The 15,459-nt window shown below is 46.6% G+C and overlaps 1 protein-coding gene across 2 annotated transcripts in view; it reads right to left on the bottom strand.

The window, feature by feature from the left end:
- Positions 1-4,730: 4,730 nt before the first annotated feature.
- Positions 4,731-15,459, bottom strand: part of KDM4B (lysine demethylase 4B) — a 233,181-nt gene continuing 222,452 nt past the window's right edge. For both annotated transcript variants that reach the window (XM_087922621.1, XM_087922622.1), the window contains exons 19-23: positions 10,330-10,515; positions 10,045-10,209; positions 9,170-9,289; positions 7,791-7,883; positions 4,731-6,283 (exon numbers count right to left, since the gene is read on the bottom strand). In XM_087922621.1, the coding sequence (XP_087778747.1) occupies positions 6,125-6,283; positions 7,791-7,883; positions 9,170-9,289; positions 10,045-10,209; positions 10,330-10,515 (723 nt within the window). In that variant the 3' untranslated portion in view covers positions 4,731-6,124. The remainder of the gene's footprint in view (positions 6,284-7,790; positions 7,884-9,169; positions 9,290-10,044; positions 10,210-10,329; positions 10,516-15,459) is intronic.

The raw sequence follows: 15,459 nt of genomic DNA, 5'->3' as shown, positions 1-15,459 counted from the left end.
GACGTGGGAAAATACCTGAACAAAGCTGAATATCATACATGTAAGTACCCGCGAAAACTTGTGTGTGTATATATATATATATATATATGGATCTTTGGTTGTTCGGGTTTTCTGGGTTGTTGGTTTTTTTTGGTGGGGAGGAGGGCTTTGAAGATGTTTCGCTTCTCACCCGAGAGGCTTTAGGTGTCTTTGGGACAACCATGACCTGGATGATTGAGAATCTTCACGGACATTTACCATCCTGATGGAAACTTTTCAGTGGTCCATGAAGATCTCCAGATGGGTTTCTCCTTCCCTTCATCTCAAGCGGTTGAGTCTTCCCTAGAAGGCCGCATGGGATGGGGAGCTGAAGGAACGCCGTAGGTTGTGAAGATGGAGGAGATCGTGGTCGAGGGTCCACCTCCAGTTTTCCTTGTCACGTGAGGAAAAGTAGAGGACGTCTAACAGCCTTTTACAACGGCGGAAGGTCAACAGAGGTGTTCACTTTGGGCTTCGTTGTGGTCCTAAGTTGAGGACTACCTGCATTTGAACCCAGGTCTTTCTGGACCCTGTTCCACATTTAAGCACTAATCCAAGTTCTCAGAACTGACCCATCCTTGATTTTCAAAGATTTTTACAAGCATTCAGAATAGTATTTCTCAAGCTATGGGGAATTCTGTGAGTTTGAAGCCCACCCATCTCGAAACATGCCAAGGTTGAGAAAAACTTTGAGAGACCCCGTAGGGCCAAAATTCCAAAACGGAAATGCATTACGAAATACAGGTAGTCTTCGACTTACAACACTTCATTTAGTGACCGATTATAGTTACAACGGCACCAAAGGGGGTATTCAGTAGGTTCTGACCAGTTCTGGAGAACCGGTAGGGGAAATTTTGAGTAGTTGGGAGAACCGGCCAATCCCACCTCTGACTGCCCTCGCCAACCCCACCTCTTCTCCGCCTCCCATTGAGTCCCAGCTGATCTGCTGGGTCTCCTTTGGTTGCCCTGCACAGGAGAACGGAGCTGGAAAGCAGGTTAGTGGGGTGGGGAGGGAAGGGGGATTTTGCAGTAACCTTCCCCTGCCACGCCCACCAAGCCACGCCCACAGAACCAGTGGTAAAATTTGAATCCCACCACTGAAGGGCACTGAAAAAAGTGACTTATGACCATTTTTCACTCTGACAACCGTTGTACCATCTTCTGGGTCACCATGTCCAAAATTCAGACTCTTGGCAACTGACTCATACTTATGATGGTTGCGGTGTCCCAGGATCGTGTGATTTTGTTGTGGCTCCGGGCTTGGATTCAGCTCCTGTGATTGATATGAGTTCAAGTGAGGAGGTCATCGCAGAAAAATATGAGCCGGCATGGCTCAGTGATTGGACTGATAACCAGGATGAGGAGATGGACGTGACAAAGGACGACAGACCTGATGTATTAGAATTGTCAGGACCTTTGACCTCCTCTGGTTCCTTATCTGATCAACAGCCAGGAATGGCTGACAGGGAAGTTTTGAGAGAGTCTTCTAGTGGAGATGAGAACTTGGAAAATTTGTGGTTAAATGTAAAAAATAAAAGACGGTTGAAAAGGCAAAATCAGCTGGAGCGAATGAGAAGAGTAAGTCACTAAATTAGCACGTTGCCTCAATGAGTATAAAAGGACACAGCTGGGCTGGTACATTTTGCCAGGAACAAAATGACTATTTGAGTGAGGACGTTACAGCAAGGAGCTCTGAGACTGGAGATTTATTGCCAGGACTGGTTTGCCGGACAGAGTAAAGATTTATGCTGTGAGGTTTCTGCCAGCCGTTATCTTGTAAGACTTCTTTCCGTTTGATTTACTTGTGAAACGGCTGCTTTCTGTTTTGTTCGTTTGAATTTCGAAGGGGAGTCATAACAGATCCCCTATTGCAACCTTCCGACAAGCCGAGTCGATGGGGAAGCCAAGATTCCCTTAACGACCGTGTTCCTCACTTAACAACTTGCAACGATTCCTTGCACAACCGTGGCAAGGAAGGTCATTCAATGGGGAAAAACTCACTTCTGTCCCACTCAGCAATTGAAATGGTGGTCGCAAGTCAAGGACTACCTCTCTATCGTTAAAAATTGCTGCTATAATGTGGAGTAGGGCAGTGGTGGGATTCCAATATTTTTACTAGCGGTTCCGTGGGCGTGGCTACGTGTGCGTGGCCACGTGACTGCGTGGGCGTGGCTTTTTTTCTTTATTACGGCCACCCTCCCACTCATTTTTTGAGCCTTCTGGGCCTCAGAAGAGCCGCTGGGGGGGCGTTTTTGCTCCCGGGCGGCTTCTCTGGGACTCGGGAAGAAATGGAAAAGGGCCCTGAGCCCCTCCCTCCATTTTTGGCCTTCCTGGGCCTCACCAAGGAGAATCCCACCCAGCACAGCTGATCGTATGAATAGCTGATTGTTAGGAGGGGGAAAAAAAAAAGAGAAATACCTTAACCGCGAGCGTCAGGTAGGCGGGGCAAGCAAGCCAGCGGTGAACGGGTGACGGGGTCTGGGGCGTGGCCAGCCAGAACTTACTACAGGTTCGGCAACCTACACCAAATCCTTGCTACCAGTTCACCCGATGCGGCGCGAATACCACCACTGGAGTGGGGGATTTGACAAAGTTAAAATCAAAAGTTAAAACCATTGGGGATTACTCTGGGCAATTTTTCTTTTTTCTTTTTATTCTTGCGAAACTAGACTCAACATCCCAGGGCTATGGGCAGGGATGGGGATTCAATTTTTTTTAACAACTGGTTCTGTGGGGCGTGGCTTAGATGGTGGGCGTGGTCATGTTATTGGCTGGGTGTGGCCAACTCAATATCACTCACATCGAGGCACCTTCTCCTCGCCTGGCCTCTCGTGACTGTGGGAAAGCTGCAAGTCATAATTGTGAAAAAGGGTCGTAAGTCCCTTTTTTCAGTGCCATTGTAACTTTGAATGGTCACTCCACACAAGCAAAGTACCAGCAAAGGAGGAGGAAAAAAACTCCAGAGAAGTTCCAGAAACAGGAAGTCTAGTCCCGCCAAGAATATAATAAGAGTTAACGGAGAGGCAGTTTCTGTAAGCAACACCAGAATGTTTCCTTCCTGCCTTCCTTACAGGATTAGGCCAGTAAAAATTTCTTCTAACAACCGGTTCTCCGAACTGCTTCGAATGTTAACAACCGGTTCTAGCGAATAGGTGCAAACTGGTAGAATCCCACCCCTGGCTATGGGCAACCTCGAAGAGACAGCATGGATTCGGGGAAAAGGTGTGTGTGTGGGGGTGCATAGATTTCCAACAGGGAAATAATGAGCTCTAAAATGTATGTTAGCTTTTTTGCACTGTACAACTGAGAAACTGAAAAGACCTTTAGAAAACAGCTTGGATGGCTCTTGTTTAAAATCAGGTATGGTTTCTGCTGCGCAGGAAGAAATTCTAATCTGAATTCAATAAAAAAAGAAGACTTTAGAAATCCCAAATATGGTTTGATCAAGTTGTGGTTATGAAACAACTGCTAAGCCTATGGAGGGGCCATTATACCTTTTACGTATGCAGAATTAACAGATAACAGATAATCAGAGTTGGAAGGGACCTTGTAGGTCATCTTGTCCAACCGCCCCACCCCCCACCCCCCCGCCCAAGCAGGAGACCCTACACCATTTCTGACAGATGGGAATCCAGTCTCTTCTTGAAAGAGTCTCAAGTGATGGCGCTCCCACAACTTCCGAAGGCAACTTCTGTTCCATGGGTTGATGGTTCTGTCGGAAAGTTTCTCCTTGTTTCCAGGTTGAATCTCTCCTTGTTCAGTTTCCATCCATTATTCCTTGTCTGGCCTTCGGGGGCTTTGGAGAATAGCTTGACCCCTTCCTCCTCTCTTGGACACCTCCTCCTCAAATATTGGAAGGCTGCTCTCCTGTCTCCCCTGGTCCTTCTCTTCACTGGACTAGCCAGGCCCAGTTCCTGTAACCGTTCTTCATATGTTTTAGTCTCCAGTCCCCTAATTATTCTGGTTGCTCTTCTCTGCACTTTTTCTAGAGTCTGAACATCCTTTTTATAATGTGGTGACCAAAACCGGATGCAGTACTCCAGGTGTGGTCTTACTAAGGCTTTATAGAGTGGTATTAGTATCTCCCTTGATCTCGATTGTATCCCTCTGTTAATACAACTTAGGATTGCATTAGCTATTTTGGCTGCTGCTGCACACGGCTGGCTCCTATTTAGCTGGTTGTCCACTAAGACTCCAAGATCCCTCTCACAGTTCTTGCTATTGAACCTGGTTTCACCCAGTCTATATGTGTCCTTTGGGTTTTCTTGCCTAAATGCAGGTGGTGCCTTTAAGGGGAGTGAATTTCCACACTTTTGAGTGGGATCTGACTTTAGAGTTAACATGCACAAGGGCTTCTGTCTAAATATATATATGATGTCCAACTTTGGAAAGTTTAGGACTTGTGGACTTCAATTCCCAGAATTCCCCAGCCAGCCATCAAGTTTAGGACTTGCGGACTTCAATTCCCAGAATTCCCCAGCCAGCTGGGGAATTCTGGGAATTGAAGTCCGCAAGTCTTAAACTTTCCAAAGTTGGACATCCATGGTTTAAACCCTAAATCGTTCCTTCCGCTCACTATTATTGAACTTTGGCAAGTCGAAGGTGGGTGGACTTCCACTCCCGGGGTTCTCCCAAGCCAGCATTAGACAGGAAGAGAGAAAAGAAAAATGTTCCTTGTGTAGAAAGGTTGAGACACTGAAACCCACCTCCTCACAGTTGCAATGGTGTCATTTATTACAAAACGTTTCATTTCAAAGTGTCTTTTGTTTAACAGAAATGTCCCCATCGTCCGGGGTTTCTTTCCCCAGCCCCATAAGAGATATTTTGCCCCCCAGCCCCACCAAAACGAAACAAAATAAATAACAATAATAATAATAATAAGTGTTCCTTCCCTCTCTGCAAAATGGCAAAGGTTGTTTTTTTTGTTAATTTTTATTTTTCAGAGGAGGAGGAGGAGGAGGAAGGGTGGGTGGGAGGGGGCACTATAAACCTCAAGCGGTGGGATTCGAATACAGGACCAGGAGAAGGCCGATGGCCAGGAGAGTTTTTATACAAGGGAGGGGAAAATAAAATACCTGTGCAAACCCTTCACTCTTTCATTTTGTTGGTTTTGCTTGCAATTTTTTTTTTTCTGTATAAAACACCATGTTTTCTTTTTTGCTTTTTTCCTCTCTTTTAATAGAAAATGTTGAAGGCAATTTCTAATATATATATATATATATATATGTATATGTATATATAATATATACATACACAAATTGCTAATTCCAAAAAAAAAGGTTGCTTCAGTTGTCAGGAAAATAGCACCTTTTTGAAAAAGGGAAAAGAACGAGAGAGAGAGAAACGTATTGTGTTGGGAAAGAGAAAGAAAGAGAGAAAGAGAGAGAGAGAGAGAGAGAGAGAGAGAGAGAGAGAGAGAGAGAGAGAGAAAGAAAGAAAGAAAGAAAGAAAGAAAGAAAGAAAGAAAGAAAGAAAGAAAGAAAGAAAGAAAAAGAGAGTGAGAGAATGAGAGTGTGATGGCTGAGATTTAGAAACTGGAGCTATCACTGCAAATTCCAACCATTTCTTGAGGCTTTTTTCCTTTTTTGTTTTTGAAATCAATGAAAACAAACAAATGAAAGATTGAAAGTTCAGTCACAGAATCGCTTCGCTTGCCTGTATTCTTTCTTTCCGAGTTTCTTTCTTATGGAGGAGAAACAATTCTCACCATCCTGTCCCTCCCCAACCCGTGAAATTCCCCAGCCCACCCCAATTTCCCAGAAGGGGGAAAAAATAAAATAAAATTCTGTCCACTCCAAAAATCATCAGAAAGAACAGAGGTAGGCTAGGAGCAAGTCAAGCTTCCCAAAAGTCCAAAAACAAACAGAAGAAGAAGAAGAAAGAAGAAGAAGAGAAAACCCCCAAATGGAAGGAAAAGAATTTAAATTTTGCAAGTTATTGCACGACGGCTGGGTCTCTCTCGCCACAGTTTATCCTTTTTAAATTAACCCTCCGTGGGGTGAGCGGGTGGCCCACAAAGGGAGGGTTCCCCCGCCACCCGCGTTTTCCTTTCCTTGAAAATTAAAGCGTTGCTTGGCCTGGTGAAAGCTCCTTTCGGCGTCCTCGGCTAGAACTTAGCGTTCAGGAGGGTCTCCATGATGGTGAAATAGTTGGGCCTGGGGCCGCCGTCCTCACAGCTCTTTGGGGTGCCCACCCGCGGGCGCTTGGCTGCTTTCGAGTCGTCCCCTGAGACCGTCTCTTCCGGAGGAGCTCCGCTGCTCACGGACTGCCGGAGGGCGGGAGAGGCATGAGGGAGAAAGCGGAGACCACAAGGATGTTAAAAGTATAGGGATTTAAGAGCCGACCAGCGGTGAAGCTGACGCAACTTAAGGCCGATGCAATGGAGACCAATCAGCATGGGCGTTGCCTCCTTAAGACGGAGGATGGGGGGTTCTACCCCTTTAAGAGGGGTTTATATAATAAGGCAGCAATTAGAAGGTGTTTCCTCTCCTGGGTTGACCCCGAGGAGCAGTCCCGCTGCAAAGGCTCTGACAAAGGAGATCTTATTGGCCTGAGGGACGGCCCAAGGCCCTTCCAAGACCCTGGGAGGGTGGGCTTTGCTCTCTGTTTATATACTGACCAGCTTAGACAATCGACCACAGTAGGGGTGTCAAACTCGATTTCATTGAGGACCACGTCAGGGTTGTGTTTGATCTTGGGGGGCCACAGGGTGTGTGTGGCCAGCTTGACGTCTATCGTGTTGGGGCTGCCCGTGGTGCCGGTGAAAATGGGCTCCCGAGCTCCGTTTTTGGCTCCGACGGCGTCCTGCAACCCTTTGCCAGGGAAAACGGAGCTCGGGAGGGCCTCCATTTTCGCTGGCACCGAGGGCCAGCTCTTCGCTGTTTCCAGGGGGGACTCCGTGGGCCAGATCTCAGCACCACATGGGTCAGCCCCTGACCCCGGGGCCTTGAGTTTGACACCCCAGAACCCATGAGTGAAAAACAGCCTAATTAAGGAAACTACCAAGGGGGAAACCACTCTCCAACGCCGACAGGACAAGCTCCTTTGGTATACATGTGGTTCTTGACTTACAACCGTTCATTTAGTGACTGTTCAAAGGTAGAGAATTTATTGAAAAAAGTGACTCGTGATCGTTTTTCACACCAACCGTTGGAGCATCCCTGTGGTCCCATGATCAAAAATTCAGACTGTTGGCAACCAACTCACATTTATGTCGGTTGCAGTGTCCTGGGGTCACGTGATACCCTTTTCTGACAAGCCAAGGAAATGGGGAAGTCGGATTCACTTAACAACCGTGTGACTCACTTAACAACTGCTGTGATTCACTTAACAAATATGGCAAAAAAAGGTCCTACGATGGGATAAAACTTGCTTAACAACTATCTCACTGAGCAGTATAGATTTTGGGCTCAATTGTGGTTGTAATTCAACGACTGCCTGCATGTCATCAGAGAGCCAACCCCACTCCCTTCTAGCCCTGATGATGTTACCTAGTTGGGTCGTGAAACGTCTGCAGGAAAACGACCAAGCTCGGAGAGCACCAAGGACCCCACAATCCTTCTCCTCCTCCTCTTCCTCCTTCTCTTCCTCCTCCTCAAACCCCACTCCCTTCTAGCCCTGATGATGTTACCTAGTTGGGTCGTGAAACGTCTGCAGGAAAATGACCAAGCTCAGAGGGCACCCAGGTCCCCACCACGCTTTTGACCTGAATTTCACAAAAAGTCTTCCCCAAACCTTGCTCCGAGCTGCAGGGATGAGCCCCAGATACCTACCAGGCGTGATTTGACTCTCTTGGGAAGCTCCTCATCCAGGGTGTAGATCTCCCCTCGTTTGACCATCAGCTGAGAGCCATCTTCAAACTCCACCTGTGGAAGGAAACGGAGCGCGGGTCAAACACGTGGCCTCCGGTTTAGGATCCGTAGCTTCCGTCTGTGTTCCCTGACATTCTTCCGTTACAGCCAAACCAGAGGGTTGGCCTCAGGTATCCCTCAGTCACGCTCCTTGTTCAGGTCCAAATTATCTCACTTTAGACACTTACTTAAGCAAAGATCTAATGTAGGAGATGGAACGGGAGAACTCGCCACGGCCCAACTCACTGCGACCCACCCGGACTGGCCATCTCGCCGCAGCCAGAATTCACGCCGGATAACTCGGCTAGATGTTATCCGCCACCGTTTCTTCAACATGATTTCCACTGACAAAAATGGAAATTGGGGTGGAGAACGTTGATTGTGTTGAATGATCCCGCGTGGAACTATCGCGTGAGGAAAGTTGTCCCGTAGCGAGATGGCCAAAGCAAGAAGGCCTTCCTGGATTGGCCACGGCACGAGGGCAGCCGCGAGTTCATTGAGGCAACCGGGAAGACAACCACGGCGAGTTGTCCTGGATCAAAGGGTGTCACAAACTTGTGGTGAGTTCTAGTCCCGCCTTAGGTATGAAAGCCGGATGGGGGACTTTGCGCCAGTCCCTCTCTCTCAGTCCATCCCACCTCACAGGGATGTTGTGGGAAAAACAGGAATATTATGTACTAGCTCGATACCCGTGCTTCGCTATGAAACTATGTGACTGGCCTTAGTTTTTGGGAGGAAAATAAGGGGGGAAAAAATTCTGCCTCTGCCTACCAGCATCCATCGATATTCATCTGGCTAGCGTCCTGTCAGTGTATGAGAGAGTTGAGGGCTGTTTGGAAACCGAAGCAGTATTTGCTGTGTGAGCAAGAAGGAGACAACAAGGAGCCTGGGCGTGGCTTAGCTCAACTGTTCTGTACTAAAGCTGTGAAACTAAAACTAAAACTGAAACTCCTCTCCTCTGCTCATGTTTTGCAAAGAGATTTCTTTTCAGGTGGGGAGGGGGAGTAGAACTCCTTAGTATCAGAGCGTGTTAATAATAATCATATAGGGAATATTAAAGCTCTGATGGTCATTTCGAAAAATCCTTTCTTAGTGAGCACCCAGAAGCCAAGAGGAACATAAGTGCCAAATGTCAAGTTTGTAGGCTTTACAGTTCTGGAGATTTTGTGACGATGCGTGAGGGGCATTTCGCTTTTATACATGTAGATTTTCGCCTGCCTTGAATTATTTGTAAAACCAACCTAGGCAGGATTAAAAAAGTAAAGTAAAAATACACAAGTAAAGTAATCTTGGGCTCTCACCTGAAAGATCTGGTTGACGTGGGCAGCGATGAACTTCGCTTGGTAAGTGATGCCGTTGGTCAAGTGTAGCTGGACCACCTCGCCCTCCGCAGGGGCCCCCATCTTAAGGCAGTCTCTGCTCTGAGAAGCAAAATGATTCCTTTACAAGCAGCTCTCGTGGGCTAGGTTCTGTCCCTGAGTCCAATCAGAGGCCAGAATTGATCAGGCAGACCCAAACCTGATCAGAGCTCACCATAATTTCAACTGGGGAACTGAGCATCTGAGACCAAAAATGCTAGAAGATTCCCTGGAAGCTTGGCCCTCAAACAAATCAACCATCAACAGGTACATAGAGGTAAACCACATTTCCGCACCGTTCAAAAGAGACAATAAGAGAAACCAAGAAAGAAGCAAAAAGACTAGAACCCATCCTTTCCAGGAGCAGGCACCCAGATAACCAGGGATTAACACCGGACAAACAATCAAGCAGAAAACCATATTCTCATTAAGAAACGACCAATTCAGGCAGAATCAAACAGTAAACTACAGCCTGATCAAAGAACACTCCCATCAACACTGACACAGCAAGCTGCTGGTACATAAACAGAGTGCAAACCCCACTCCCTTCTAGCACTGATGATGTTCCTTAGTTGGGTCATGAAATGTCTGCGCAAAAAGAACCCAGCTCAGAGAGCACCAAAGACCCCACAGTCCTGGTCCTCCTCCTCCTCCCCGCAAACCCCGCTCCCTTCTAGCACTGATGATGTTCCCTAGCTGCGTCGTGAAACGTCTGCACGAAAACAAGCAAGCTCAAAGAACAGAGTCAGAGGACAGTCAGTTGCACACTCCCCTCTTCAAAGGCTCCCTTGCCCCCCACATCCCCCAAAGCTACTTACAACAATGTTTTCCGGATAAATGTTATCACTGTAGGAGCCGTCCTCAAAATTGACCTCGTAAAAGGTCTGCGTGGTCACCCCAATCACTTTACACCGGTAATAGAGGCCGTTCCGGTTCTTTGCAATGACTGTCTGGCTCAGGGAGACCTCTCTGGAAAAGGGAAACTGGGAAGGACGAAAGAGACGTTCCGTCATCATCCGAAAGTGCCGAGAGGAGCGGGGGGGGAATGGGGGACACAAGGCAGAGAAGAGGAAGGGGAGGGAGCAGATCCAAAGGAGACCTACCACGTGGCTGGCGGCTTTGTGCTTGAAGCAGGTGATGGACACCACATAGGGCCAATCGTCAGGCTCGATGGGCACGCCCGCCGCGTGGGCGCAGGTGACGTGGAAGGACGTGGAGCAGTGCTCGGAGGAGCACTGGATGCAGGCTCCCGACACTTTTTTCATCCGCTTACGGCAGTAGACACATTTCTGCAGAGAAAAGGGGGAATATGTCAGGATTCCAGCAATCGCCCTAATTAAATCGTGATTCTCGAGCCAAACTTCAAAAGGATTCATTCGAGGCGACCTACTGGCCCTGCCCTGTATGAAGCCAACTCGGGCACATGTCATTTACAGTCCCCTGTGACCCTGTTTCCCTCCCTCCCCCCTGGGTGTGCCATGAATCAGATTCTCCAACGAGCACATTCACAGGCTGGGTGTCGTCAATCACGTTCTCCAATTAAATATATTCACCGGCGAAAGCTCTGGTAGTTTAGTTACAATCTTTTAAAGGTAAGAGTTGGAAGGTACTTTCGCTTCCAAACTGCTGCAACTCCGCTTCCAAATTTCCTTCCTGTTCCCCCCCCCGCTTTCTTTTATGGCAACTACTAAAACAGGCCTTGGAAGGTTTTATGAGTTGACAGGAAGTTGTGTTAGGGCATGCGGTAGAGCGTTTGGCAAGCGAGGAGTTCGGATTCTGCCAAGGATGAGCAGTTTGGAAAAGGTTGAGAAAAGGCCATTCTTCGTAAAAGTAGAACATTGATGTTCAGAAGCAAACGTAACTCCCAAGAGTCCAGTACGAGAATGGGGGAATCCCGGCCAGACCTCCGACAAAGGATCCCATGTCTTGTTTCGAGCCCCTTTCCAAAGGAGAAAGGGATCAACTGCCACTAGCCCTAGATATAACTTCTAGTGATGGCCCGGCTGCTGAAACAAAGCCAGCTTAGGGCATACGCTTGAAAGAAGCCTGTAATTGTGGAAAAAATTTGTCTGGCAAGAACAAAGAAGGCTTATTCACAGAAAATATGCACCTGTAACACTGCTAGCAAAATTCTAAGTGGTTAGAAGGACTGATAACAGTAACAAAGAGTTAGGCATCCTGCATAGTTCAGCTAAAAGTTAAGAATAGGGACGGCCCAGAGCCGTGATGGCGAACCTAGACATGCGTGCCGCCGGCAAGCGAGCTGCAGGCAAACTTACCTCACTGGGCACGTGCCTGCCTCACAGCTGATTTTTGGCCGGTTTGAGGCCTTTTTCGGCCTCCCAAAGGCTTGAGGAAGGCTTCTGCGGGCCGAAAACTAGCCCCGTTTCATCACTTCCTGTTTTTCAGGAAATACCGGAAGTGACGAAACGGGGCTAGTTTTCGGCCTGCGAAGCCTGCAGAAGCCTTCTCCTCAAGCCTTTGGGAAGCTGAAAACGGCCTCAAACCGGCCGAAAATCAGCGGAGAGGCACAGTGCAAGGAAGGAGGAGGCGGGGATTATGCGCGCATGCGTAGGGGGTGTGCATTGCCTTCTGGGTGCTGGCACTCGACTGCGAGCATGCAAGCGCGTGCACAATTTTTGGCACAGGAGCCCAAAAAGGTTAGCCACCACTGGCCTAGAGCAGGGGGGGGGTCCCCAAACTTGACAACTTTAAGACTTGTGGACTTCAACTCCCAGAATTCTCCAGCCAGCAAAGTCCCTCTGCTAAATCCCACATACCAGCTATCTTTTTTTTAAAAAAAATAAGTAAATAATATAATTTTATGAGACTTTACAAAAATAAAGATAAATGGTGAATATAAGAAAAAATATCCAAAAGAAAAATTAAGAAGTGCAAACAAAAAATATATAATGAAGGCAAAGAAGAGACAAAGAAATGGTTGCTCCCTTAATCGAGACAGGTACAATCAATTTTAGTTAATTTATCACTTTCTCTCATATTGCAACAAAAGATCTTCCTTCTTTCCATATTCCTTCTTTTATCAATAAACTATTCTTAAAATTGCCCTTCAATCCTAATCATCAAATATACCTCAAGAGTTAAGAGAAATGAAAGCATGTATTTTCATCTTAAGCAAATAAATAAATTTTATATGTTTTTTAACATCACTATTTAGCACTTCCTCAAAAAAAAGAAGAAATTAAAAAGAAGAAAAGAAAGTCTCCCTTCTTCCCATATTTCAGCTTTTCTCTATAAACCAATCTTTAATCATTCAGTCCTAGTTAGCAAAGGTCCATTAAGCTTGATCAGGACAAAAACATATTTTAGCCTCGATCAAATAATCCCACTTTATATAGTATTTTGCTTTTAACGCTCTTGGTTTTTAATTCCTTTAAATAATATCCCAGCATTTGATTTGCTTTTCTCTTCTCAAAATCTCCTTCAAAATATTTTAATAGGTCTCATTTGTGAATCCAAAACAGACAAGGCAATCCAAGTCACCCTTCTGGTTTGTTATCTGAATATTCCTTTTAATTATTAAGACATCGGCTGGTCTTGTTTGTAAATTCAGAGTATCTATCATCTTGTACCAATATCGTTTTTGTAGCCTGTTATTTTTATATCCACATTCAAATCAGCCTCAATCTGCTGAGATCTTCTTTTGTTATCTTTAAGTTTAATTTTTATAGTAAGAGTATTAATATTACAGAGAAGCCTCTCCATGCATTGTCCTCAAATATTCTTAAAGCCTTCCCCACTTAAGACTATTGTGTTGCGTTCTGTATTAATGGGTCTCTTCTCCTTTAATTATAATCTTCAGTTCCTTCTGGTTCCCTCTAGAATCTAACCTTCAGAATCCCCTCCTATCATGTTTTTCTCTAATCAGCAGCATCTTCCCACAGGAAGATTTTTTTATAATTAATTTTAAATTCTTATTTTTTAAAAAATAAAATCCAAGCCAACCCAGGGGGAAGGACTCCTGTAATTAATTTCAAAGCCTTATTTCGGCTCTATCTGACCCCTTCCTCCGTTTATGGCTTTTTCAAAACCAACCTTTGGGTTGCTGATTCCAAATTAAAAAATTAAAATCTTTGAAGCCCTTAAAACTTGCATACAACTTTTCTCCCACAAGGATTGAAGGTGTCAGGAACAAACCCCCCAGAGCCTACACAGTCAGATCAACTTCAGTCTGGATCTTGATTTGCTTTACACCTCATGCAGGTAAGTCCTGGGCTTACGACCAAAATTGCGCTCCAAATGTTGCTAAGCGAGACATTTGCGAAATGAATTTTGTCCCATTTTTGTCCCAGTTTATGACTTTGTTTGCCACCGCTGTTGAGTGGATCGCTGCAATTGTTAAGTTAGTAACCCAGTTGTTAAATGAATTCCCCGTTCATTTTGCTTGTCAGAAGGCCCCAAAAGGGGAACATGTGACCCTGGGACACTGCAACCGTCATAAATATGAATCTGTTGCCAAGCCTCTGAATTATCATGTGGCCACGAGGATGTTGCAGTTTTAACAGAGTTGGACGAGACCTTGTAGGTCATCTAGTCCAACCCACTGCCGAAGCGGGTGACCCTACTCCATTTCTGACAGATGGCAGTCCAGTCTCTTCTTGGAAGCCTCCAGTGATGGTGCTCCCACAATTTCCAAGGGCAACTTCTGTTCCAGGCAATGGTCATAAGTGAGAAAAACGCTCCTAAGTCACTTTTTTCAGAGCTGCTGTAACTTTGAACAAATGAACTAAATGAACTGTTGTAAGTCGAGGATTATCTGTAGACAGAATTTGGCCGGACTATAACTGTCATCTTCTAAAAGATAAAATTGGTTGGATTTTATTTATTCTGAAACTTTTTCCTGTCTCTACCAACCTGTCTAATTCAAAGTTCTCCGGGGTAAGGTTTGATTTTTTTTCTCCCAACTATGAAAAATTGACAATGAACGAACCATCACTTGAAACTTTCAAGAAGAGATTGGACTCCCATCTGTCAGAAATGGTGTAGGGCAGTGGTGGCCAACCTTTTGGGGTTCCGGTACCAAAAACTGTGCGTGCGCTTGCATGCGCACAATCGCATACCAGCAAACAGAAGGCAATGCACGCGTCCTCCCCATGCCCACTGCACAGAGGCGCGCAATCCCCCGTCGCCGCCCCCTTACCTGCACTGCGACTCACAGCTGATTTTCAGCTGGTTTGAGGCCTTTTTCGGCCTCCCAGAGGCTTGAAAAAAGCCTCTGCAGGCTTTGCAGGCCGAATAATAGGCCCGTTTTATCACTTCCGGTGTTACTGGAAGTGATGAAACGGGCCTATCATTTGGCCTGCAAAGCCTGCAGAGGGTTTTTGGACAGGGGTCCCCAACCACTGGTCCCCGGACCGGTACCGGTCCGTGGAACAATTTCTACCGGGCTGCCAGTTTGCTGGGCGCCGCCATCTTGTTTTGATGAGAAAGTGCTTCCGGTGAGCTTTTCCGGGTAGAAAGCGGCGTTTGGGTGCTGAAAGAATCCTCGCGGCTTAGTTTCATCGGGGGGGGTGTGTGGCTTCGAACAAAACTAAGGCGCGAGGATTCTTTCAGCATGCATGGCAAGGTGAGCCGAGCGACTGTCCCGAAGCCGTCGCAAAGCCCATCGACACAGGTACAAAGGAGGAGTTGAAGGTGGCGGGGAGAAGCGGGGGACGGCTGGCTGGCTGGTTGCTCGGCTCGCCTTGCCATGCGTGTTGATGCCGGTACCGGGCCGAGGATGATTTTGTGATGCTGGTACCGGGCCGCAGATGATTTTGTGATGCCGGTACCGGGCCGCGGCACAAAAAAGGTTGGGGGCCACTGCTCTAGGAGGCCGAAAAAGGCCTCAAAAACCTGCCAAACATCAGCTTTGTGGCGTGCATGTGCGCAGTGAGGTAAGTTTGCCTGCGGCTTGTGTACCACAACGAATGGCTCTGCATGTCACAAGTGGCACACATGCCATAGCTTTGCCATCACGGATGTAGGGTCTCCTTGCTTCGGCAGGGGGTTGGACTAGATGACCTACAGGGTCCCTTCCAACTCTGCTTATCTGTTATCTGAACCCAACTGGAATCCTGAGATATTGACTGGAAGTAAAATCCCAGCTAAGAATAGGTTTCTCTCACTGTATATTTCACTGGGCTGGGAGAGTTTTAGAAGGAAGGAAGAAGGAATAGACTTCGTATTTGGGAAGGGCTAGACAAATAGTCCCACTTGCACCTTATGTCAGG

This window comes from Pseudonaja textilis, chromosome 1, assembly GCF_049901715.1.
Source record: "Pseudonaja textilis isolate UNSWEBS1 chromosome 1, rPseTex1.2, whole genome shotgun sequence".
Taxonomy (NCBI): domain Eukaryota; kingdom Metazoa; phylum Chordata; class Lepidosauria; order Squamata; family Elapidae; genus Pseudonaja; species Pseudonaja textilis.
Note: the sequence above shows the minus strand (reverse complement) of the source record. Positions and strands in the feature narration are given on the sequence as shown.